At 44.9% G+C, this 26402-nt stretch overlaps 1 protein-coding gene across 6 annotated transcripts in view; it reads right to left on the reverse strand.

Annotated features, from left to right (window-relative positions):
• FLNB (filamin B) overlaps positions 1-26402 on the reverse strand; it is a 140232-nt gene that overhangs the window by 67311 nt on the left and 46519 nt on the right. For all 6 annotated transcript variants that reach the window (XM_015065296.3, XM_027039074.2, XM_015065294.3 and 3 more), the window contains exons 2-8: positions 17698-17946; positions 14965-15062; positions 12353-12500; positions 4561-4679; positions 3444-3521; positions 1868-2030; positions 853-1050 (exon numbers count right to left, since the gene is read on the reverse strand). In XM_015065296.3, coding sequence (XP_014920782.3) covers positions 853-1050; positions 1868-2030; positions 3444-3521; positions 4561-4679; positions 12353-12500; positions 14965-15062; positions 17698-17946 — 1053 coding nt within the window. The remainder of the gene's footprint in view (positions 1-852; positions 1051-1867; positions 2031-3443; positions 3522-4560; positions 4680-12352; positions 12501-14964; positions 15063-17697; positions 17947-26402) is intronic.

Below are 26402 nucleotides of genomic sequence, written 5' to 3' on the forward strand. Positions count from 1 at the left end.
GAACTGGCATGGAAGTCCCATTCGACCAGCCCTTACCCAGCAAGATGCCTCTGGCCCAGTGCTCTCAGTTAGGAAGCCAACAGCTTCGGGGTCCAGGCTGACCCAGAGGTAGGATTCAGAGAAGAAGCCAGTTCTACGGATGCAGATGCAGAGGACAGAACAGGGAAAGGCAAGTATTGGTTAGAAAAGGCAACAGAGTTGGAAAACAAAACAAAACAAAAGAACAACAAAGTCAGAAGGAAAGGGATCTGACGTTAGAGAAAAAAGCATGCTCTGGCTGCAGAAGGGGTTTAGCAGCATGGGTAAGGGGTCAAAAGAGACCTGAGTTCTACTTCTACTGATGCCTAGTCCGTACTCACTGATACTTTATGTTATCCAAACCTCAGTGTCTCCACCTGAAAACTGGAGATAATTTTAGCACCTGAAACACACCGGTTGGTGTGATGATTAGATGCAGTCATGCTAAGTGCCTGACGGCCAGTAAAGGCCAAGCAGTGGAGGCCACAGGGCACCAGCAGTGCCACAGGTGCCAACCTCAGCCACAGACACCAACTGCCCAAATGGCCTCAGTCCTGCATCTCTCAGTGACGACCCTCTGACACGAGTGTGTGGGGAGGACTGAATGCATTAATACAAGTGAAGCACTTAGGTCAGCGCACAGCTCACAATAAGATGTTCATATTAATATCTTGAGGACAAAGCAAGCCACTTCCCACCAAAGGGGACCTGGCAGAAAGGGGACAGGTGCGAGTCCAGTGTGGCCCCCACTATACCCCTGGCCTCGGAGCCCAGCTGTGCACACCGTCAGCCTCAATGCCAGAAGCAGATATATTTGGCCACCCCAGCACTCACCTTCCCCAACCTGTACAACGAAGGGACTCTTGGGAATGGTGTCCCCAGCAAAGGAGACCTTGACCACATGGGGGCCAGGCTGTACTGGTTTGTACACACATCTATACACCTGGTTTCCTTTGTCTTCCACCAGTAATTCCACAGTGTTCTTCCCCTGGGGATCCTCCACTTCAACACCAATGTCACCCACACCGGCACCTAGGAGAGAACAAGCATTCTGTGAGCCCAGGTCACCTTGTCAGAACACTCACTGTGGATGAGCTCAGGTACAAGATGGAGACCGAAGGAGACAGGTACTCTGAAGGTCAAAGTCCATGCCAAGACGCAAACAACTGTTTTCTGGTTGGGGGAGGAGGGTCATAAACTTTCCTTTTCTCCCATTCCATATTTTCTAAGTTTTCTACACTGAAAAGAAAGTGATGTTCCAAGAATCGTGTCTTATCCTCCCCACCTTATCCTTATTCCTCCCCACCAGCCCCCACCCTGGCCTTGCATAGAATTTGGTCTAGCAGATGATTCTCAAAACTTAGTTTCTTTGCAACGGTTATTCAAGTCAGAAATGTGTGCAGAAGTTACCTGATAATTAATAACTAAAGTCAAGCTTGAGTGTAAGATCTTAAAGAAGAAAAGCTGGTTTAGTAAAATCTATAAATACATGGGGCACCTGGGTGGCTCAGTCGGTTGAGTGTTCGACTTCAGCTCAGGTCATGATCTCATAGTTCATGAATTCGAGCCCCACATTGGGCCCTGTGTGGACAGCTTGCTCAGAGCCTAGAGCCTGCTTCAGATTCTGTGTCTCCCTCTCTCTCTGCCCCTCCTCTGCTCACTCTCTGTCTCTCAAAAATAAATAAATGTAAAAAAATTTTTTTAGGAAAATCTATAAACATAACCAACACACTTGGAAAAAGGCACTTTTGTTGTTGGTTGTTTGAAAAGACAAAAGGTCAGGCATCCCAAACCTTTGGGGCTCCTGAGAATCATCTTGGGCTCCAGAAGAAAGCCTGGTCCACAATACCTGCTGTGTAGATGTCAAAGTAGGTGGGCTTATTGGCGATGTTTCCAGCAGTTTCCAAGCCTGGGCCTTTGGCAGTGACTTTACTGGCATCTCCCTGCGCCTTGTCAACATTCACTTCAAATGGGCTCTTGGAGATGTGCTGTCCTGCAAAGAGGACTGTAACCTGCGGGTGACAGATAGATGAGATATAGTCACTTCTCCCTGCCCAGGGAGACCACCATATGAAGCCACATGCATTAACAATCTTCTCTTCCATCCTCCTAACTATACATACAAAGGTGGCTGGAACCAGAGGCCCTGGTTAAGCAACTTGAATGGGACTCCCACCTGGCTCCATTGGACACAAGGCTGGGCCTAGGACATCATGCTTTCAGCAAACTAAAAATGCTTACATCAGTTATGGCTAGCCAATATAATAGGATATGAACAAATACTTATACTTGAATCTGTAGACATGGGACCCTTGAAAGCAGCTGCAGAAGGGGCCACTGACCCCCCTAGTGGTACAAGGTATAGTTCCAGGATTTCAAACCCAGAGTCAAAATATTTTTCATGGGACCAAAAAATCACTCTCAGATACATAAATTTGAGATACAGTATAGATTTTCATTTAAAATTTGAGTTGGGGGCGCCTGGATGGTTCAGTCAGTTGGGTGTCCGACTTCAGCTCAGGTCATGATCTCACAGCTCGTGGGTTCGAGCCCCGAATCAGGCTCTGTGCTGACAGCTCAGAGCCTGAAGCGTGCTTCAGATTCTGTGTCTCCTCTCTCTCTGCCCCTCCCTGCTCATGCTCTGTGTCTCTCTCTTCTCTCAAAAATAAATAAACATTAAAAAAAATTTTTTTTAAGTAAAAAAAAATAAAATTTGAGTTGGAGCTCTCATCTTTTAAATTTGAAGGGGCATGGAGTTGGGTTTCATATGAATTGACAGAATTAATTACATCATAAATGCTCCCTTCAAGATTTTTTTTCTCCTAAATTTGTGATATCCTAAAGGTGTAAGAAAAATCTATAGCCATGATTCCAGGTGAATTCACTAACAACCAAGGTAGTATGGTCCAGGTCTCAAAATATTAGCATGGTACACAGGGATAGGCCCATGTGTGCTGTTGAAGGCTTTCTTTCAAGGAAAGGCACACTCTTGGGTCACCCTACTCTCTTGCAAGGCTCCCTTGGCTCCTGTCCTATAGGCCAACTGGACACCCACTCAAATAGAACTCAAAATGTTGTTGAAATGAAGAACCTGGGGACCAGACCCCCAGCATTTTTCCAGGTGCATGACTGGGACACTGGCTTTGACTATATTCAACTGGCCTTCTCCACACTTAGGCCCCAATACTTATAGATGCTCTGGAGCACCCCAAACAGGAGTACTTAAGGAAGCATTAAAGATAAAGAGCCCACAGCTTAGCACCTATACTCCAAGCATGCAGCTACAACCACTTGTCACCCAGATGGAGTTTAAAAAATCTTAAGACATTGCAAAGAACCTAGTAGAATTCAACCTTCCTAAGAGACACATATTGAAACAAGCCCAGAAGAGCAGTCAAAGCAACAGCCAGAACACCTCATCTTACTTTGTGCAGCCCGGTGACCTTGGGCAGATACTCCACAGAGTATGTCTTGTTCTTGTCACTGTCTGGAGTCACTTGTGCCTAGGACAGAAAATGAGCAATAGTTAGAGAAGGTGATGGGTGTCAGTAAAAGTATGCTATGACAGCCAAGGCCCTGCCACAAGGTGCCAGGTGAAGACCCTGTCCTGGTGATTTCCTGCACCATCACTTCTAAAGGATGCCCCAGGAAAGAAGCAGCCTAAAGTCACAGAAACAAGGTCATGTAGCACAAATGTATACCCAAATCCTAACTCTCCACTGTCTCAGGGCTGGAACTCACTAGATGAGAGGGACCATAAAGCGAGTAACTTAAACCTTTATTGGTCCAGTAATTATTAAGAGTTTATGGGGGCGCCTGGGTGGCTCATTTGGTTAAGCATCCAACTTTGGCTCAGGGCATGGTCTCCTGGTTTGTGGGCTCAAGCTTCGCATCAGGCTCTGTGCTGACAGCTTGGAGCCTGGAGCCTGCTTTAGATTCTGTCTCCCTCTCTCTCTGACCCTCCCCTACCCACACTCCGTGTCTTTCTCTTGGTCTCTCTCTCTCTCAAAAATAAATAAGCATTAAAAAAAGAAAAAAGAGTTTATGAAATGCCAGGCCTAGTGTCAGATACCAAAAATAAATCAGGCACAGTCCCTGCGTCAGTGGGAGAAACAGACAATATACCAGTAAGTGTAGAATTTCAGATGGTGCTAAGCACCAGGAATAAAATCCAGTGTTACGAAGATAAATAGAAGGAACAGTATGGGCAAAGGCCCTGAGGTAGGAACCAAGGATAGTCAGTCTCGGAAGAGAGTAAAGCAACAGTATGTGGCTGTATTGTACTGCATCAGTATTGTTGTTATTCTGGTCTTGAGCATCTGAAACTTCAATTTACAAGGCCTTTGCTAAATACAAAGTATCCCTTATTTTATTAAACACTGTGTCCTTGGGTATTGATTTCTATTATGTTTCAAGGCATAGTCCTGGGACAATTACTCTGACTGCTCTAAGCCACAGGATCCTCTTAGAAAATGAACGCACGGTCCCTGGCCCTGTCACAGCCCCAAAGGTTCCATGGAGTGGCAGCGTCTTCCAACATACCTCCTCTTTGTTCCCTTCTGGGTCCTCAACAAACACCATCACGTCTCCTTGCCCGGCACTGATGGTGTCCACAGTGAACTTGGCTGGCTGCTTTACCATGTTTCCAGTAGGCTCGATTCCTGTCAGGTTTACAGAAGCACAGTACAAGTTAGGTGGGGGCCTTGACATAGGCCATCACCCACAGTGTTCCCTTGTTCTGTTCCTTCTGGGGGAACTGAGAGATGGGACCCAAGCCTGTAGCTACCATACGAGAACATCTGTGACAAGGATTATCAAACAGATCAAAAGCCCTAATTTTGTCCTTGTTATTTAAGTGATATCCAATTCTGAAATATTGAGAGAAATTCAGTAGAAGTCTCTACAACTATGAAAAATGAACACAGTAACTACCAGTGGGGTTTGCCCTGAGGGAGGTGACACGGGGGAAGGAGGAATGAGGTATGGGAGAAGAGCTCATTTTTCACTAAAGACAATTCTGTATTGCTTGAAAGGCTTAAAAATTGCATTCAATCATTATTTTTTTAAATAAACTATTTATTTTGAGATGACTGAGCAAAATAATTTGAGATACGCACCTGCAGGTGAAAGAAATAATACCTTTATCCAGTTCCCCAAATGTTGCATCGTACAAAACTCTACTACAGTATCACAAGAGTCCTGAGCTTGACACAGTCAAGACAGAGAACATTTCCATCCCCACAGGGATCCTTCATGTTGCTGCCCTCTCATCGCCATACCCACTCCCTTCCCACCCCACCCTCTTCCCACCCTAACAACCACTAATCTGTTCTCTATCTCTATAATTTTATCATTTCTAGAATGTTATATAAATGGAATCACACAACATGTAACCTTTTGGGGTTGGCTTTTTCTACTAAGCATGATTTTCTGTAGATTCACCCAGGTTGGTGCCTGTATCAATAGTTTGTTCTTTTATTGCTGAGTTATATTCCATGATATGAATGTACCACCATTTGTTTAACCATCTACCCACTGAAGGACATTTGGGTTGTTTCCAGTGGTCTATTGCTGATAAAGCTGCTATAAACATTAGTGTACAGGGTTGTATATGAACATAGGCTTTCATTCCTCTGGGATAAATGCCAAGGAGTGCAATTGCTGGGTTGTATAGTAGTTACAAGTTTAGTTCTTTTTAAGAAACTGCCCCCACTGTGTTCTAGAGTGGTTGTGCCATTTTACATTCCCACCAGCAATGGATGAGTGCTCTAGATCTGCTTTCTCTGCATCTTTGCCAGCATCTGGTATTATCATTACTTTCTATTTTAGCCATTTTGATAGATGTGTAATGGTTTTAGTTTGCATTTCTCTTATGGCCAATGATACTGACCATCTTTTCATGTGCTTCTTTCCCATTTGTACACACCCTTCAGTGAAATGTCTGTTCACATCTTTCGCCCATTTAGTAATTGGATTCTTTTTACGAGTGAGTTTTGAGAGTTCCTTCTTTATTCTAGATACTAGGTCTTTGTTGGATATGTGGCTCCCAAATATTTTCTCCTGGCCTTAAGTTTGTCTTCTTGTTCTCTTAACTACAAAAAGGTTTAAATTGTCCTAAAAAGTTTTTAAAGTGGGGCACCTGTGTGGCTCAGTTAAGTATCTGACTTTGGAACAGGTCATAATTTGATAGTTCATGAGTACAAGCCCCACATCAAGTGAGCTCAAGCCCCACTTTGGGTGAGCTCAAGCTCTGCTTCAGGCTCTGTGCTAACAGTGCAGAGCCTGTATGGGCTTCTCTCTCTCTCTCTCTCTCTCTCTCTCTCTCTCTGCCCCTTGTTCACTCACTCTCTCTTTCTCTAGGAAACAAATAATAAAATAAAATTATAAAATAAAATAATCTAAATAATAAATAAATAGTTTTTAAAAGTAAAGTCCAATCATTGTCTCCACAGCATTTTGAGTTCTGTTTGAGATGGTGTCTAGGTGGCCTGCAGGGTGGAGGCTAAGGGCACTTGTCTTGCGAGAGAGTGGAGTCATCCAGGAGTGTGCCTTCACTGTAAGAAAGCTTCAGCAACACAGTCCAATCTTCATGTGCCATGCCAAGACTTCAAGGCACAGGCCACACTTCATGACATTTTTTATGTTCTTAATTTTGGTGAAGTCCAACATATTATATTTTCCCTTTTATGGGAAGGCACAGCACCTGACAGGGCTGGATCCCGGCTGAGATCACGACCTGAGTCACACACTCAACTGAGACACCCAGGCACTCCTTTCTGAGTTCTTATCATGGATGCCTGTTGAATGTTGTCAAATGCTTTTTCTGTATCAATTGATGTGACCCTGTGATTTTCCTTCTTTATGGCCTGTTACGGTAGTAGATTTTTTATTTGATGTTTATTTATTTTGAGAGAGAGAGGGAGAAAGCACACGTGCATGCACCTGCTTGAACAGAGAGAGTGATGGAGAGAGAGGGAGAGACAGAATCCCAAGCAGGCTCTGTGATGTCAGTGCAGAGCCCAACTCAGGGCTTGATCTCACGAACCGTGAGATCATGACCTGAGCTAAAATCAAGAGTCAGATGCTTAACCATCTGAGCCACCCAGGTGCCCTGGTAGTAGATTGTTTTGACTGATTTTCTACTAGTGTGCCAGCCTTGCATCCCTGGAACAAACTCTGCCTGATCATGCTGAATAATGATTATCATATATTGCTATTTGCTAATATTCTGTCATACACCTTTAAAAAAAAAGATTGTATTTATTAACCCCAAAGTCATTCCACTTTGCTATTTTCTGCCTTGGGTTCTGGCAGCCTGCTCAATATTTTAAAAATATTTGTAAGATCTACCAACTGCTATTGCTCATTATGTTTTGGGCTTCCGATGATATTAAGGGGTGCTTTGGTGGCTCAGTTGGCTAAGTGTCCAACTTTGGCTCTGGTCATGATCTCACCATTCGTGAGTTTGAGCCCCCGTCAGGCTCTGTGCTCACAGCTCAGAGCCTGGAGCCTGCTTTGAATTCTGTGTCTTCCTCTCTCTCTCTCTCTCTCTCTCTCTCTCTCTCTCTCTCTCTCTGCCCCTCCCTGACTCACACTCTGTCTCTCAAAAATGAATAAGCTTCAAAATAATTTTAAAAAAAGAAAAGAAATGCAAACTGAAGAAGCTACATAGTTGGAATTCATTTCGGCACAGAAAAAAGGCAGGAAAGAAATACCTCGGACTGTGAAGGAAAGAATGGGATTAGCAGTTGGGAAGCAGGGTTTTCAATTTTTATGTTCTACATTCTTCTTTCGCTTAGAATGTATGTAATGATCAGGTCACTTAATACATAAATATGGACTTAAGATATGCACAAATACCTAGTCCATCTGATTCCAACAGCTTGAGAAATCATTTACTCTGCTACTTACCCAAGGCTGGGCTTGGGTTGGCCCACCTTGGCTAATAACCATCGTTGGTCAGGAGGCTGAACCCCACCCAGCCTCTGTGAACTCTCTGACAGCTGTGCTAACTGTAAGGACACAATCATTCCCCCAGACTCCTCACAAGGGTGCTTAAGGCTTGCTCTGCAGTGAATGCTTTACTCAGAACATGGGTGTTAATAGAGGTTTCCGCTTAGCTCACGGATGCATGCTTTCAACATACCTAACCCCGCAAGCAAGCCCACCACAAAGATCTGTTTGTGGCTGTAAGTTTGCCTCACTCCAGCCCTCCATCCTTTCAGTGAATGGGTCTCAGTGAGTAAGATCTGCAAGTGCCAACCGGCTGGTAACTGCAATCTGGCCAACGTCCAAAAGATAAAATTAAAAAACAAAACAAAACAAAAACACTCTCAATCCTTTTAGAAACTAGAAGATGAAGTGTTCTCTATACTTTGGTTCACTAGGCAAAAATGAAGCAATGTGGCCACACAAGAGAGAAAGAAAACTGCCCCTGCCCTCGGTCTCACCACAGGACAAAGATAAAATCTTAAGGCTCTACCCATGTGGCCTGATGTGTGGCTCTGTTGCCCAAAATGACACTTGGCCCTCCTACTGATAAAAAGAGAAAAAGCAGACACAGAATTCTTGTACAATCCACCAATTCCACTTTTAGGTATATACCCAAAAACTGAAAGCAGGGATTCAGATACCTGCACACGCACGTTCACAGTTGCATTATTCACAGTAGCTAAAGGTGGAAGCAATTCACATGTCCGTTGTCGGAAGCGTGGACAAAGCATGTGGTGTATACGTGGGGTATATACATTCAGCTTTAAAAATGAATGAAATTCTAACACATGCCATGGCATGGGCGAACACTGAAAACGTTTTACTAGGTGAAGTAAGCCAGACACAAAAGTACAAATATTTTATGATTCCACTTACATGAGGTACCCAGAGTCGGCAAATTCATAGAGACAGAAGGGAGAATGGAGGTTTCCAGGAGCTGGGGGAGGGGGAAATGGGGAGCTATAGTTTAATGGGTATAGAGTTTCAGTCTGGAAAGATGAAAACATTCTGGAAATGGATGGTAGAGACAGTTGTACAACACGGTGAATGTACTTAATGTCACTAAATGGTACATTTTAAAACAGTTAACATAGGGAATGTTATCTTATGTATATTTTACCACAACAAAAAAATGCAAAAAATATATACCTATGAATACATATATGTATGTGTGTACATATGTATATTTTTTAAGGTGTGTTTTCTCCACAAGGACAGAAAGTATTAAAAAAGGCAGATCAGGGTGCCTGGATGGCTCAGTTGGTTAAGCATCCGACTTTGGCTCAGGTCATAATCTCACAGCTCACGAGTTCAAGCTCTGTGCTGACAGATCAGAGCCTGGAGCCTGCTTCAGATTCTGTGTCTCCCTCTTTCTCTGCCCCTCCCCTACTTGTGTGTGCGCGCTCTCTCTCTCTCTCTCTCTCTCTCTCTGAGAAATAAATAAACCTTAAAAAATAAATAAATAAAAAATAAAATAAAATTTTTAAAAGGCAGATCAGGGGCACCTGGCTGGTCAGCAGGTGGAACATGCAACTCTTGATCTCAGGGTTGTGAATTGGAGCTCCCTGTCGGATAATTACTTAAAAATAAAATCTTAAGGGGTGCTTGGGTGGCTCAGTCGGTTGAGCACCCGACTTCGGCTCAGGTCATGATCTCACAGTCTGTGAGTTTGAGCCCCGCGTCAGGCTCTGTGCTGATAGCTCAGAGCCTGGAGCCTGCTTCGGATTCTGTGTCTCCCTCTCTCTCTGCCCCTCCCCCGCTCATGCTCTGTCTCTCTCTCTCTCTCTCTCTCTCTCTGTCAAAAACAAATAAACATTAAAAAGAAATTTTTTTTGAATAATAAAATCTTTAAAAAAAAAGCAGATGAAGGAAATGGCAATGACTAGCTACATTCCTGAACTGTAGCAAATAGTCATTTTCTAGAAAACAGCATCGTGAAAGGAAACCGTTTCACATTAACAATGGGGAAACTGGACAGCCAGTGATAAGGTGACCTCAAACAAGCATTTTATGCCTTGATTAAATTCAATCCATTTGACCAATTTTGTCAACAAGAGATTTACTTTGTTGTTTGAAGCTTTTTTGCTATTAAAGAAGCATAACCTTGAAAATCAGAGATTCCTTATTCTAGCCACCACTCTTCGTTATGCTTTAGGGAAAGCACTTTTAAAACAAGCATGGACAGGGGCTTATGGGTGGCTCAGTTGGTTGAGCATCCAACTTCGGCTCAGGTCATGATCTCATGGTTCGTGGGTTCAAACCCCACATCAGGCTCTGTGCTGATGGCTCAGAGCCTGCAGCCTGCTTCAGATTCTGTCTCCGGCTCTCTCTGCCCCTCCCCCACTTGTGCTCTGTCTCTAAAATACATAAACAGTAAAAAAACAAAACAAAAAACAAGCACAGACAAGCCAACCTTTAAGTGAATGCACATCCGGGAAGGGCTTCAAACAAAGTGCCCAGTCCCGATACACACAAATGATTGCACAGTGCCACCTCGATGTCAAAAGGAACCTCAAAAGGCAAGTTGGTTTGTTCCAGAACTATCAGGGTCTCTCTGGTGTTCTAAATCATGCTAAACAAACAGATGAGAACCTGACCACTAAGATTGAGAACTGCACACAGCACCATTGACCTGGCCCTTGGTCACCTTAAGACTAAGCTGACACCAAGTAGGGAAATGCTATTTTCAAAGGGAATGAGTGTATGGAACATCTTGTTACAAGACAAGTGCTTTGCACTCTTCAGGAAGTCAATGTTATACATAAAAAAAAATTTTTTTAAGGGAAGCTATTCTAGATTTAAAAAGTCTATAGGCACCTGGGTGGCTCAGTCGGTTAAGAGCCCGACACCTGATTTCAGCTCAGGTCACGATCTCATGGTTGTGAGATCAGGGCCTGCACTCAGTGCAGAGCCTGCTTGGAATTCTCTCTCTCCCTTTTTCTCTCTCTTTCCCTCTGTCCCTCCCATGCTCATGCTCTCCTTCTCTCTCTCTCTCAAAATAAAAAAAAAAACAAAAACAAAAATACATTTCTTTAAAAAGAGTCTAAAGAAACAACAAAATTAGTAAGTCAATCTTTTTTTTTTAAGTTTATTATTACTTTCTTTGGAGAGACAGCACACACGTGCAGGGAGGGGACAGACAGAGAGAGGGACTGAGAATCTCAAGCAGGCTCTGTGTTGTCAGTACAAAGCCCAACGTGGGGCTCAATCTCATGAAATCTGGGATCATGACCCTAACTGACTAAACCACCGAAGTGCCCCTGTAGTGAATCTTAATCAGATCTTGGTTTATAAAACAGCAAAACTATGATAGACAATTTTAGGACAATAGGGAAATTTTCACATAAACTGGATATTAGTTGATATGAAATTGTTAATTTTCTTACTGTGATAATGAAGACTGGTTATACAAGAGGATGCCCTATTTTTAGGAGAGGCTTGTGAGTGAACTGTCACAATGCCTACAGTGCATTTTCAAGAATTCGACAACCACACACACACACACACACACACACACACACACACAAAGGACTCAAGAAAACTATTGTTAGAATGGTTAGAACTGCAGATTCTAGGAGACGATATACAAGATATCTTGTGCCTCTAAATGTGATCCCAACTGTAATTACGAAAATTAAGAAATATAATGCACTCCTTCCTTTCCCCATAACAAAGGGAGTAAGTTGTAGCTCACGGGGCTAATCTTTACCAGAAACCACCATGGGCTGAAACACAACAGTTCTTAAAAAGCTGGTGTGCTTGAAGTCAGATGGCAGCCAGAACACCAAATGCCTCAACATGCCTTTACCCCACCATAACATTCTGAGCAGAACACTGTCCTGCAGCCCGCAGTGGCCTCAGTGATCATAAACAGGATGTCTCAGCAAGGAAGTGTCTGTCAGGGGGTCACAAGAGCTCCCTCCCCACATGGAAATCTGAAGCAGCATGAGCATGACCAAAGGAGAAATGAATCAGCAGCCTGATGACACAGGCACCTGCACCCCCTATCCCCAGTGGATTGGGCCTCTCTGATTTCTCATATGAAAAATGGGAAAATAGTCCTGTCTTCATCCCATGGTTACTGCACTAAAATCACAATGCAATAAACTCATTCTCCATCACATTACAGCAGCAGCATTTCTTAAAGCCTAGATTCACAAAGCAGAAAAGCTGCTTGTGAACAAATGGACCTTGAGGTAAAAAGCATCTGACAAAGGAGGCCTGGGAGGTCTTCAAGGATCAAGCCTATACATTCTTGATTCTAAGAACCTTCTTCCTGAAGCCACATAATCATGTCTAAGACCAGAGGACAAGTCTCAAACCCAGCAAGACCAGTGCTTACCTCGGCCATAGGCCCTGGCTTTCTTCGGGTTGAGTTTGGGCTTCAGAGGAGCCCCCGGCTTGAGCTTGGCTTTGGGGAACTGGGACAGGTAAGTCATCACCGAGTGCTCATCCACATCGGGGTGAATAATTTCTTCAGGAGTGATGACCTAGAATAACAGCATGGTAGGTGAACACCCAGAGTACATCACTTATAACCGCTAAAGTTTTTGCAAATGTCTCAAGTCAAACACTATAGACATTAAGAAATTGAATCAGCCTCTAAATTAAGTGAAATTATATCAAATTACATGCCAATGTCAGTGTTTTTAACCTTTTAGAGGTGTCATTATTCGTTTCAGAAGCTGAGGACCCCCTCCAGACAATTTTTTTAACGTTTATTTATTTTGAGAGAGAGAGAGAATGCGTGCACATGTGCACAAGCAGGGAAGGGGTAGAGAGAGAGGGAGAGAGAGAGAATCCCAAGCAGGCTCTGCGCTGTCAGTGCAAAGCCCAATGTGGAACCCATGGCTCATGAGATTATGACCTGAGCTGAAATCAAAGAGTCAGACACTTAACCAACTGAGCCACCCAGGAGCCCCTCCTCCAGACAATTCTATATGTAATTTCCAGAGGTGCACACCCACCCTCCAAAAAAGGCCTGCTCACCCCCTACCCTGGGGAAACTTTCCAGAAGGGGTAAGCTATGTCAAGTGAGGAGGAAGAAGAAACAAGTATACACAGGATTTGCACATATTACCAAAAAGCACATAAACTGGCCTTTCCCTTTGCTCATCTACCCATTGCCTGCATCTCTATTAACTCTGCTACCAATAAAAAATAGTAATAAAAAAAAAAGAGAGAACACAGCAACATATTAGATCTGTGGTCTTGTTACATGCTGAAGCCCTAACCACCCGGGTAATGGTATTAGGAGGTGGGGCCCAAGGGAAGTAAGTGGGTTTAGATGAGGTCATGAGGATAGGGCCCCCAGGATGGGATTAATGCTCTTATTAAAAGCATTTCTTTCCCATGTGAGGGCACAGCAAGAAGCCAGTTGTCTGCAAGTCACAAAGAGGGCCCCCACCAAGAACTGACTCTGCTGGCACCTTGCTCTTGGACTTCTAGCCTCCAGATATGGGAAATAAACTTCCGTTGTTTATACCATCCAATCTATGGTATTTTGTTAGAGCGGCCTGAGCTGATGACAATGGGTTTCAATACATTAAGAGTCATTAAAAAAAAATAGGGAGGAAGTTAATTTCTCCTGACATGTAGCCTAGGAGCAACATTACACCCATGCTCGGCAGGTAGCCTCCTTGAAGGCATCACAGCCTCAGGCCTACTACCTGACCTAGTCCTAAACAGTACAAAAAATCTCTCTGCCCCCCATAAGGGTGCTGAGGAGGTAAGGTAAGGCAGTACTCCTCAGACCAACAGAAGGCTCTGTCTCATGAACTGGGTTAACTAAATGCAGATGAATAACATATATACCCAGCTTCCCTCACCCCAAAGTAACACACACACACACACACACACACACACACACACACACACACACCAGAAAACATACTGATCATTATCCTCCAGCAACAGAACAGCTACTTGGGTTTGAACAATTGCCTTCACTCATTCCATAAAATGTAGGATGTGCATTGATTGGACATTTCTTCCAGGCAGCTCCCTCAACAACGATACAGTGCCAACATCACACGTACGTCAAAAGGAGATGGTTTTAGGTTTAAGAGGAGATGAAAAAGATACCACACCACTTACTGAGGGTGGGAGAGCCAAGAAATGGGCCATGAAGCAGAGACATGATGTCAAAACCAAAGAAATACAGGCAAAAATTTTCTATCTCCCAAGGGATCCTATTACAAAATACACTGAACTCGGCTCTGATTACTTAGTCCATAATGTAACCAGTGGTGAGGTCATCCAACCACGGCACTGGCCACCTACAAGTTCTCTTGACCAGGGCTTCAAATATGGGAGTCTTGGTATTTAAATGTCAAAGGGAGTTTTTTAGCCTCCTTGAAAAACCTTAGAAGACAAGACCTCAACTATGTAATGTGGCTACTGTCAATGGTATCTAAGATTTATTCAATTTCCAAGTTCTCTTGTCATATTCCTGTGATAGGATTAGGAGCAATACAAATTCTTCCACAATATCCAATAATGGTAGGTCATCCTGGTTTAAATTTTAAAAAAAACTTCTAAGTCCTGTGACTGTCCCTAAGATACTGGTTCTTTAAAAAAACTTCTAAAATATGTAAAAAGTGGTCAAATATTGGCTATTTCTTACAGTTCAACCTAATCATTAAAGTCCACATTTGCAGTCTTGTATCTCAAGACAGTCTTTGAGATCTTTGGAGCAGAAACACTAGACAATTTGCCACATGTGACAGAGCACAGTGAAGATTTTTGAATGATCTACAAGCACCTCAATCAATGAGAACCTGTTATTATGGGTAAACTGAGGAAGAGGGGAGAGTGTCATAGGCAATACTCTCTGAGGGCTGAGGCTGAGGATGTCAGACTGCCTGCCACACCGAAAGAGGCATCCACAGAGTCTCAGAACAAGCTGGAGGATGGAAATAGCCCCATGGGACATGGTGTTGCTTGTATATATACCTGTGGGACACCCAGCCAGTCGTCTGCTTGCTGCATAGCTTCCCGTGCATTGTCCACAGGCTTTCGTGGATCCCAGGATTCCCAGTCTGGACACAGACCTGTTAATATGACACAAAAGATTCTGTTAATATTAACTCACTGAAAAGATTAAAGGAAGCCATGTGCTTAAACTAAACCCCTTTGGTATCTTAATTCAGAGAACAATTTCTTCCTAAAATCACAGTGAACTGTATATTTTAAGGGCAAAAAGTATCCACTCCTCCAGAGTAGAAACTATTCTGAGTCTAAACTGAGAATTCTCCTTCAGGCCATTATTTTCTTGCATTAACACAGAGATTATTCACTCCTTGAAGGTGTGGTATAAATAAATAAACAAAGCCTATAAAACTATTTGAGCCTGGTGCCTTTTTACAGGGGATTTCCCCCCCTACCACATTTGCACTTCTGTAGTCCAGTCACCAAACGTGTAGGGTTCACGCCAGCTGGATGTTCTACAATTTAACTCAAAATTGATACAATCTATGTAGAAATCGTGTAAAATCCCACAGGTTAAGGGCTCAGTCCCATAAGACTGTCCCCTTCCCCCACTTCACCAAATGCAAGTCCAGGCTGTCACTTGGACTTCTAACAGACCATTCTATAAATTGCAGGTTCTCACAACGCCTCCTCAGATTCAATCGTTAACCAGAGTGGATCACAGAACTCAGGAATACCATTTAATTGCTAGATTATTGATTTCTTAGAAAAGGCTACAACTCAGAGTGCCTGGGTGGTTCAGCTGGTTAAGTGTCTGAACCTTGATTTCAGCTCAGGTCATGATCTCACAGGTTCAAGAGATCAAGCCCTGCATCAAGCTCTGCACTGACAGCATGAAGCCTGCTTGAGATTCTCTCTCTTCTGTCTCTGCCCCTCCCCTGCTCATACATGTGCACACACTCCCTCTCAAAATAAATAAATAAACTTAAAAAAATTTTTTTAAATAAAAGGCTATAACTTGGGATCCCTGGGTGACTCAATTAGTTGAGCATCTGACTTTGTATCAGGTCATAATCTCGCGGTTTGTGGGTTCGAGCCCCACATCGGGCTTGCTGCTGTCAGCCTGTCAGCACAGAGCCTGCTTTGGATCCTCTGTCCCTCTCTCTTTCTGCCCCTTCCCCACTCTCACTCAAAAAATTAAAAAAAAAAATTTCTAATTAAAAAAAAGTTACAACTCAAGAACAACCAGGTCAAAGAGATGCATATGGCAAGGTATGGGAGAAGGCGTGTGGGGCTTCCATGCCCTTTCCAGGTACACCACCCTCCCAGCACCTCCTTGTGTTTACCAACCTGAAAGCTCCCTCAAATGTATAGTTCAAAGAATTTTGTGGAGACGTCAACATGTTGTCATGATTGATTAAATAACTGGCCACTAGTGATTAACTCAACTTCCATCTCCTCTCCTCTAACCTTGGCGGTTAGGAGATAGGGTTAACAGTTGGGACCCTCTAATCACCTGCCCCCATCCTTAGCAGCTGTCTAAAAGTCATCTCATTAACATAAACTCAAGTGTGGTTGAAAGGAACCATTGTCCTGGCTCTTATCACTTAAATTCCAAGGGTTTTTGGAGCTCTGTGCCAGGAAAGGGACAAAGACTAAAATATATGTTTCTTTTGTAAGTCAGAATATCACAATCCTATTCCTAGATACATCTAAAAAGACTGCACTAGCAACTGTATTCTGTATAATTCAAAAATCCACTTGCCCAAAAGCCCAAACCTAGAATCATCTTAAAAGCCTCTGTAAACAGGAGAAGTATAGGACTGAAGTAAACATCCACAGGTTTAAACTGGTAAAGAGGTATCCTGAAATGTGTCTTTCGGTGGAAGCAAGGAAGAGGGTGCTGGGAAATTAACTAATGCTGAGCTTTGAGTTAGTTTGGGACATCACCAGCTTATAGGCTTTCAAGACAGAATGAGGCCTGGAGTTAGCCTGCCCTCCCTGTCCAACATAGGCTAGCCAGCTCCGCTTGGAGTGTCGGGAAGCATTAGCTTACTAAAAACTAATGTGACCAGCATATACAGAGTATTCGTAAATGGAAAATATGATTATTAAAGTAATTTTTTATTAGAAACAATCTTGAGGGTGCATATAAACACAGGCTCTGGTTTTTCTACGGAGTGTGTACCAGCAAACTCTACCCATCAATCTAAACCCTCCAGTGAGGATAATTACTACCTTGGTGTGCACTCAACCACTCAGAAAAGGGGGGAAAGCCTCCAACTGGATCCTGACCAAGCACTATTCCGTAGCAACGCAGAAAAAAAAGGGTGGAGAAAGCCATGTATAGTCACCCAGTGGTTGATAAAAATGGGTACTTTCCACTCAATGGAAGTTTTTAGATTTTCATGCCAAGTCAACTAACAGGGCCACGTGTTTCTGCTGAAGTCAATGGGAAACCAGGCACCAACGGTGGGAAGAGGCAGGACTTTGGAGTCTGGAAGCTAAACCTGCTCCAAGAACTACAGGATTCATTGGGGATTTGGGTAAATAACTGAGTTCAATGCTCAAAAAGTCAATGGATACACCTAGAAGGTAAACAGAGCCAGTTTTAGCTCCCTTTGCTCTTACAGGGGGCTAAAACTAGGAGAAGACACCAATCACAGCAAACCCAGCTTTCCCATGAGACAACCAAGGGGATTTGGGCCCACAAATGTCCATCTTGAAGAGCTGGCTCAGGTAGCCATGGACACTTACCTGGGGCACAGCTGTCTACCAAGGCTCCCAGAGCCTTGCCATCTTGCCAGTTCTGGTTAAAGTTGGTGATGGGCAAGTAGGGGATCTTGTTCTGAATCCATCCCAGCAGCCTCTGCTTCGGCGTCTGCTTCTTGGCATCATCATCCCCTTCGTCCTCCCACACGGGCATAGAGATGGAGTAGTGGAGGATCAGTGTCCACACCAGGCCCAGGATGAGCTTCAGGTTCCCATCCACAATGGCTTTGCTATCTGGGGAGAGAGGCACAGGCGTAGGTTGGCACCTTCCTCTCGGTTGTGAATGAAATCTTCATTTGTCAGAGAACCACACAGAACTATTTCAGCATGAAAGGACTGTAATGTTACAATTTGCTTCAAAATACTTGAGGATGGTAACAGATGAAACTAGATTCCAAAATGTTTACCAGTGTCGTGAAATCATGGGTACATGAGAATGTATTATACTTTTATCTCTACTTTTGCATACGTTGGAAATGTTCTGTAATAAAAAGAGCTTTTAAATTTTAAAGGACTCATTTCAGAAATATGGACAATAAAAAGAGGTGGCTGAATTCCAGGGACAACCATCTGTTTAACTTGATAGTATGTGATCTACCAAATTATATGTGTATGTGTTTGTATATATATACATATACATATATGTGTGTGTGTGTGTTTGCTTCCCTGAATTTATATTCTACTATACTTTTCTTTTCACTAATCATTATGTCCTAGAAGTGTAAGAGGCCAGTTTCCCTTCAGATCTCACCACCCCTGGGTGTTATCAATCATTTTCATCTCTGCTCTTCTCTCCAGTTAGTCATTCATAAGATAAAGTCATTAATAGTTAAGCTAATCCAGCTGGGCAAAGTCTCTGTTGCCAGAAGGATAAGTGACTGGCCCAAGGTCCTGGCTCCTCTCTAGTGCTCCCTGAGCTTAACACAACAAGCCATACACCAGCCCCGTCTAGGAATCTTCCAGGAAATCTCCCTGCTGCTGGTTTCTACCTTCTACTCCCTTGGCTTCTCTATGGCCCTCTGTCCTCTGTCCTCTTTCCAACCTCTATCTACATCCATCAAAATCCAAACATTACCAATAAAATCTCTCTATCTCTCTCCCTGTCTCCCCCTGCACACACTTCCCCTCCTATCCATCCCCAATCTCTCTCCCCCTCTCCCTTCCCCTCCTGTCTATACCCCCATCTCTCTCCCCCTCACCCACATCCTTCCCCTCCTATTACCCACCCACCCACTCCCCCCTCTCAATTTCCTCCACCCTTTCCCCACCAAACAACTCCTGTTGCATGCCCCTATTCTACCAGGACCCCAAACTGAAAATGTCAGAGCCATCATGGACTCCTCCTTCAAATCTCAGGTTGCCATTTCAACAATGTGTCAATTCCCTTCTCTACCTACATCTCTTGGCAAATCCTTTTCTCCACCTTCCCAATAAATGTGTGGCCCCTCCTCCCCTCTCTCAGAGTCCTCGACAGCCATGAAGCTGAACCATGTTCACATAACCCTACAACTATCTTTCTAGTCAGGTACCTCTGTGCTTCCAAATTCACCAATGGTCCCAACTGCCCACAGTCAAACTCCTTAGACATACAGCACCCTCAGAACCCCCAAACACAGCCTGCTTTTTCACCCTTGTCACCCCTTCCACCACAGTTCACACTCCAGACTCAGAGACTCCTCATTCCTGGACTACATCCTGCTTTGGACTCCATGGACTCTCCATGTGTTCTGTATTCCCTCTGGTGGGAAGACCCTTCACCCCCATCCTCCTGTGGGACAAGCCCTGGCTCATCATCCAAGGACCAGATCCAACAGGTGGTGGCCCTTCACTCCCACCAACATGTGTGTGACTGTGCCAGGGTCCTCTCAAGACAAAAACCATTCACTCCTGAGCCTCCAAGCCCCCATTCCAGGACTGTGAGCACCTGCCATGGAGTAATGAGCCTTCACCATCTTGCAGCTCCCTTCACCCTGTCCCACCCATTCACCCACCCACCACAAACCACCTGAATGTCAGTTAGACACATGCCAGATTGCACTTAATGAAACCCAACTACAACCACATGAGAAATATACACACATACTGAGAAGGAGTAAACCCCATGTCACTCAAAACTGAAAGGGTGGAGACTTTTTTTGTTTTTAAATTCACCTGGTTATTGTTAGTCCTCTCACAAGAAAAGATCCTCTTAAAAGGGCGCACCCAAACCCACAGAAACCAAAGGTGCTTTTATGGTTGTAGACTCAGTCATAATAAAACTCGATCGTGTAAAACTGTACAGGGTAAAGAGTATCATAAACTGGCTGGTAAGACAATTTATATTTCAGCAATCCTCACTCAAAGTTAAGGTGCCCAGAGATTTTCTATACAATGAATTGTATAAATAACAACTTTTAAACAGGACAGTCCACATAACTCACAGGGCTCAACGACAAATGAAAATACATGACTTCTCGTCCAAAAAGGATTAAGAATTTCAAGATGGCAACAGCAGAGCATTAAACCAAGCACAGAACCCTTCTGAGAGCAGGGCCCTATACAGCTGCACAGACTATGTGACCACGAAGCCCCCTCTGCTTCTGAGGTCCTGTGGTCAATAAAGCAATAATCTGCAGAAGACACTTGACCGTGCACAGAACTTGAACATCCGAGGAGTTCATCCCACGGACCATATGTTTCTCCAGCTGGCAGCCCTTGACCATGACGGAATTTTTTTGATAAGATGTCCTGTTATAAGGTCGTCTTTGAAGCGCTACTGATTACTGAGTTACTACCTACCAATCATAAGAAACTCCAGGTCAAACAATTTTCCATGCCAGAGTCCTTTATTTAAACTAAAGGGAGAAGAGCAGTCCTCAGAAGGGGGAAGCACGAGGTGGGGATGAAGTAAAGTATGTGAATGCTTAGCGTTAGTCAGCGTACCCGTGCTGGACCAGGCAAGGTCAGGTCTTGCACCAGGCAGGATATGAACAGGCCAGAAAGTCTCATGCAGCCACAAGCATCAGACTACAAAGTTCAACTTTCCTGAGTTATGTGTTAAGTGCTCTTCAAATGCAAACTTACAGATTTTATCCATAAATCAAAACATGAAACCAGTTTGCTCTATTTTTACCCGGCTTACACATGTTGGTCTGAAGGAATGAGACATGAGTCTTTTTCGAAAAAGATTTCAGGGGAAATATGACCCAGTAAAAGTCTGAGCCAAATTTATGAAAAATACAATGCCCAGAACTTCTGTTTCCAATGAATTCAAGGTGGGTGTCCAAACGGGAAAGCCCCCATTAAGATCTCCTTGGGATAAATGATACTTTTGCTCTGCTATTCTAAGAAGCTGGAGAAAGAACAGTCCTAGTTCCAAAAGTGATTTTGACAGGTGAAGGTTCAAATGCTTTACCGAACTCTTGGAACAATAAAACGATGGCAACTTGCCCAAAATGACTCCCCCTTTCCCACCCACATGAAACAGAAGACTCCCAATGCCTTGAAAATGAAATGCTCCACAGCATTACAGTGTCAATGTCTGACCACCACAACAGACTACAGGATTTTCAAACGTGAGCGTGCTCTGTGATGTTTATGTCGAGTGTAAACATGAAACAGAAATGTAAAAGGAGGAAAGGTCCAGGTCAGCTGGAAGCCTCTCTGGCAGGATTCCACCTCATTGAGAGCCTCTTTCTGGAATAAAATAAGCCAGCGCCCGCCACGCCTGCTGGACCTCCTAGAATCTGCTTAGGTTGTAGTTGGCCTGGAATCTGGCCACAGGTTTCTCCTCCCCAGATCCAACCAATCACAATTCCCATGTAACTGGTCCTGGCTCTGGACAGCACTGACCCTCCAACCGCATACACACCCTCTGGAACTACTTAAAATTATCCAGCATTGCTTCTAAGTGAGGGCAGTGGCTTTTCTTCTTTTTTAATAGCTAGAAAGTTAATTTGAGCTACTGCAAATTCTAGGATGGAATGTTTTCACGTCATTTCTGTACACCGGTTCTCCAGCCCTCCCTGAGTAGCAATCAGGAATGGACACATTTATGGGGGAGGAAACCAGCTATTTTTAGGCAATCTTTGGAAGCATCTTGGAAACATCTACTGCGTAGACAAGTTCCTCTGAGGAAGGGAGATGGTGATCTTTCCGCCTCTCATACCAGGAGGGCAGGATCCACGCCACCAACTGCATGCTCACCACATTCACTGTGCCCATCTCCTCTCCTATTACTGATTCACCAGGGTGGCATGGTGGGGGTTGGGGGGCGGGGAGGAGAGGCCTGAGCAAGCACCGTCCCACATTTCTGCCCTCCTGAGTAAGAACAGCAGGTCATCCAGCAGCCACAATGCAGCAGCTCACTGCTGGGTCAGAAACAGCCAACAAGGGACTTCAGGGATCAAGGAGATGTAGGAGTTTCGGGAAAGTTCCTCCTAGTACGCTTGAAGAAAAGCACCCAGACCATAATCCAACTATGACTTGGTCATCTGGAGAAGAGTCTGTCACCCACTCTGCCTCCGTCCTCCCATCTCTATTACCCTCTGGGAGGCAACGTGGCACAGTGGTTTAAGTACAGGCTATGGAACCAGCCGCTCCTCTAGACAGGTCACTTTGAACCATCCATCCATCCTCTCTGGGCTTTCTGTTTCTTCATTTACCAAATGGGAATGATCCCAGTCAACACCTTCACAGGGCGGTTACTAAGAAGCAGGTGGGTTATAGAACACCATGAGTTGAGCATAATGCCGGGGACAGGGTAGGCACTTCATAATACCTTCCTTCCTCTCCTTACTCATTCACCTCGTATCTGAATACCTGCTCTGTGCCCAACACACTTCCCTAAAACCGGAAGCCCAGAAGCTATAATCCCAGTTTTGTAAGTGAGCAGGAAACAGAAGTCAGGGTTAGCCAGGGTAATTCACAATAGTACATTGCGAATTAAAAGGAGGATGAAATGTTCAATGTGTCACTTCCCTGAGCCATGGAATTCATTAGAAGGGTCATGAGCCTCTGAGGTTCCTGTTCTCCTGTCCCAGGAGGAGGCCGACCTGCATGCTGTAGTGAACCCAGGACACATGAGGTAGGTGCAAGGGGGACATTGTGGCGCTAAGTGCTTTAGGAGACCACTATGGCCTGAGATTCCTGCAGACAGAAACCAAGAACTACACAGGAACCCGACTGCTGATAATCGATCAGACCTTATTGAAAGAGAATATGGTATGAAAAGAGGCCCACAAGAGCCAGGGGTCTGGCCCCAACTTGACTTCCCAACTTTGCATTTCCCTAGGGTTAACCTTGATCCTTGGCCTCAGCTGGCTTGGCCTGGAACTCTCCCCCCACCTCTCTTGACCTAGATAATGCCTCTTCTATGCCCAACTCTGCAAAACTAGAATAGGTCCCCGGCTAAGTGCCCCCTCAATGCCCTGTGCCCTTCTCTCTCAGTGCAGCTACAGCTGTGCCTGCCTCCTGTGCTCAAAGCGGCAGCACCACAACGGCAGGAACAGGCTGTTTTGCTCCCCCGATCATGGACGCTTGGCTGTTGGCAGGCACGTTCGGCTCCCTGCTCTCTCCTCTCTGGTGCTCTGTGAGAGACAGGGCCGCTTCCCCGCTGAGTGGATGCGAAAGTACACACACAGCCTTTCAGACAGAACTCTAATCTGCTCCAGACTGTGTCCACCTCTGAGCCCCCAGCAGGCAATACAGCATGTGGCACAGAAACATGGCTGAGGAGGTCCCTAAGGCTCTGCAGGCATGGGCTCGGCACCAGCAGGCTGGCTGCAGAGGCCTGGCCAAGTGATCCGACCCCAGCATGCCTCAGTCACTTTACCTGTAAACTGGGGATAATGTTGGAACAGGAGAATACAGCTGCTGGGAAGACTGCCTGCCATAACACATTTCCAGCATTCAGACCCCTATATAGTCAGTTGTCATTAAATGCTAATATTAGTACTATTACTCTTACCACCACTGACTTCAACATGCTTTTATCAACCTTGAGACAAAAAGAACAAAGGCAGAAGGGAAAAGTGAAAGCTTAGCAGTTAAAGGTGGTGACCTCCGCGTAGGCACTGGGGTTTCCTGTCAGCCTTGACTGCTTGGGTGAGCCAACCCAAAGAGCATCCTGTGAAGGGCTGCCCCAAGGTCACCCCACAGTGCAGCACTCGGATCACCTGGGCCCAGGATGCAGGTGGCAGACGGGGCTCACTGGCATCCCAGCTTGGTTTTATGGTTCCTCCCCATCCTGCCTTCTCTTCCAGCCTGCACAAACTGTGGCTGAATTGTTGGCCTCGGTTGCCCAAACAAGAGGGTACCCTCAACTAAAAGAAGGCTAAGTTTACCACCGTCCTCAGTTTCTCAGATGTCACCGTTCCCTTCATCATTAAAGACGACCGTCTCAGTCCGCCATCCAGAACCAGGGTCCATTTCTGGGGGTGCAACGGTCCTTCCATCCGTACAGCGGGTGATGGACTATGTACACAAGACTGTGCACCTGCCTAGACACCCATGGGCAGGATGAAGGGGCCAGATGCTTTCACCCCTGCTCAGGGCTTCGTACAGGGCCTCAAACCATCAAAAGGCCACACAGACTTACAGCCAGACTTGACAACTCACACTGCTGATGGCTGAAGGGTACTTGTGGTGAAGGCCACAAAAACCCTGCCTCCTCCTCTCCCAGGCATGTGGCTTCCAGCTGGACGGTCCATCCTAGCCTCCCTTGCAGCTCAGCAGTGTGGTTGCTTCACCAACAGACAGTGAGCAGACAGAAGGGTGCCATCACTTTAGGGCCTTGGGCAGGGGGAGTGCTCCCTCCTACCGCCAGCAAGAGCCCCTGACATTACAGTCACTTAGCTTCAACCTGCGCTCGGGGAGGCCAGGCAAGGTGATAGAAAGAACCTGGGTCCCAGAATAGGGTGCCCTGCCAACCTGAAGACTGAAAAAAGCCACTGTATTTGGGTTTTTTCTCTGTTACAGCAGCTTACCTATAATAAGAGGATGTTCTGGGCCCTGAAGTCCTGAAGTCACACGGGCCAATTTCTAATCAGTAAGATAAAATACAGACCACGATAAAACAAGGGTGGATTGGAGCACTCTGGTCAGCTGGATTTCCAATCCTTTTTCTTACTCAGGAACTCTCAAGGATGACAAAGGAAGTGTCTGAGTTAACAATTTTTACACTTCACTTCAGGGTTCAGTTAACAAAGAGTTCATTTGGAAGGCCTTTTCATGTTAGTAATTTTTCAAGAGATGACACAATAGACCAAGGGTGGCAAATGGCATTAGCATGTGAGGTGAAAACCTTTTCAGGTGTTGAGAAAGATTCTCAGGCCCTATCTGGGGTCAACAAGAAAATAGATTACCAATGTCTGCCACGACCAGGCACAGGGAGTGGAGGCTCAATGAGGAAGAACTGTATAGATTAGTCATGCCTGCTCTGGTCACGGCATGGGGAGCAGTGGCTAGGACTTCTCTGCAACAGAATTGAGCAAACATTGCCAAATCTCTGATTGGAGACTTCTACTATAGGCCCATAACACATTCCTTATGCATAACCTCAGACTTCAAATTTCCTACTTTGCCAACTATTCCTTCTGTTTTCTCTCACTTGCTGGACAATTTTTGCCCGGAATAATTGGAACAAATTATTTCATAAATACCTTATTTTTATTTTGATACAGAGTTTTTGGTGGACATTCAGATCACAGATACTATGCTGGTGTCCTGCTTCATATGTATCCCAAACACCCGATTCTCTGTTTAAGAGGCATCCTTTGTTTAAAAGAGGCATTTGCATCACTCGGTGGGCTTCCAAATGCCACTTTTCAAAAGTTTTTATCACTTCTGGGGATTACTTTATATCCAGCGACAAAGTCATACTGAACCTTAAATGAGACTGGTATATTTGTGGGTCTAGAACTTAGTCTCTTCCAACTAGTATTAGTGGGAAAGCCTTAAAAAGTTAGAACAAGGATTCTAGTCTTGTTATAAAGATTACAGAAAGAAGGGAAAAAGGAAACACGCCCCAAAATGGTCAAAGCAATGTATTCTAAACTAGGTTTTTGACCTCAAAGCCACAGGTCTCCTAAGTGAGTAGTAGGACAAGGGTCCCAGGGACCCCTGAGCCTGAGCAGAGAGTGGAGGAGCCCGGAGTCCAGTCACTGGGAGGCGCTGGTAAACCCCAGTGTGAGCTCAGAAGTTCTCAGCGCGGTGATGTCTGTCCCTGGCCCATAGCTTTTAGGCACAACTGCTCTGAGAACATGTGCAGATCAAATAATAAACGTTGGCTGCAAATGGAGGTCCTTGTCACCTGTGGACTCCAGCTCAGCCTCACCTGAAACACAGCTCACGGCCCAGGCCGGTCCTGTGCACGCAAGTGCAGCCCACAGGGAAACCCTTTGGGGAAAAGCATGAGGGCAGGAGGAACCAGGCCCAGAAAGACTCCTAAGCTCCTCCCCCTCCTTACATCAACAGTAACCAAACTGTAACAGCAACTCCAGACTTTTCCAGATCCTTCTTCCAGACCTCTCCCCTGGGCCTGGCCCTGTGCCACATGCATCACCTCATGTAACCCTCACAGCAACCCTAGAAGGGTCGCTTTTATGCTTAATCTCATTTTACAGATGGGAAGACAGAGGCCCGCAGAGGCAATTGTCAAAAGTAACATACAGGAAGAACCCAGATTTAAACCCAGTTCTCTGCTGTCTGAG

This window comes from Acinonyx jubatus, chromosome A2, assembly GCF_027475565.1.
Source record: "Acinonyx jubatus isolate Ajub_Pintada_27869175 chromosome A2, VMU_Ajub_asm_v1.0, whole genome shotgun sequence".
Lineage (NCBI taxonomy): Eukaryota > Metazoa > Chordata > Mammalia > Carnivora > Felidae > Acinonyx > Acinonyx jubatus.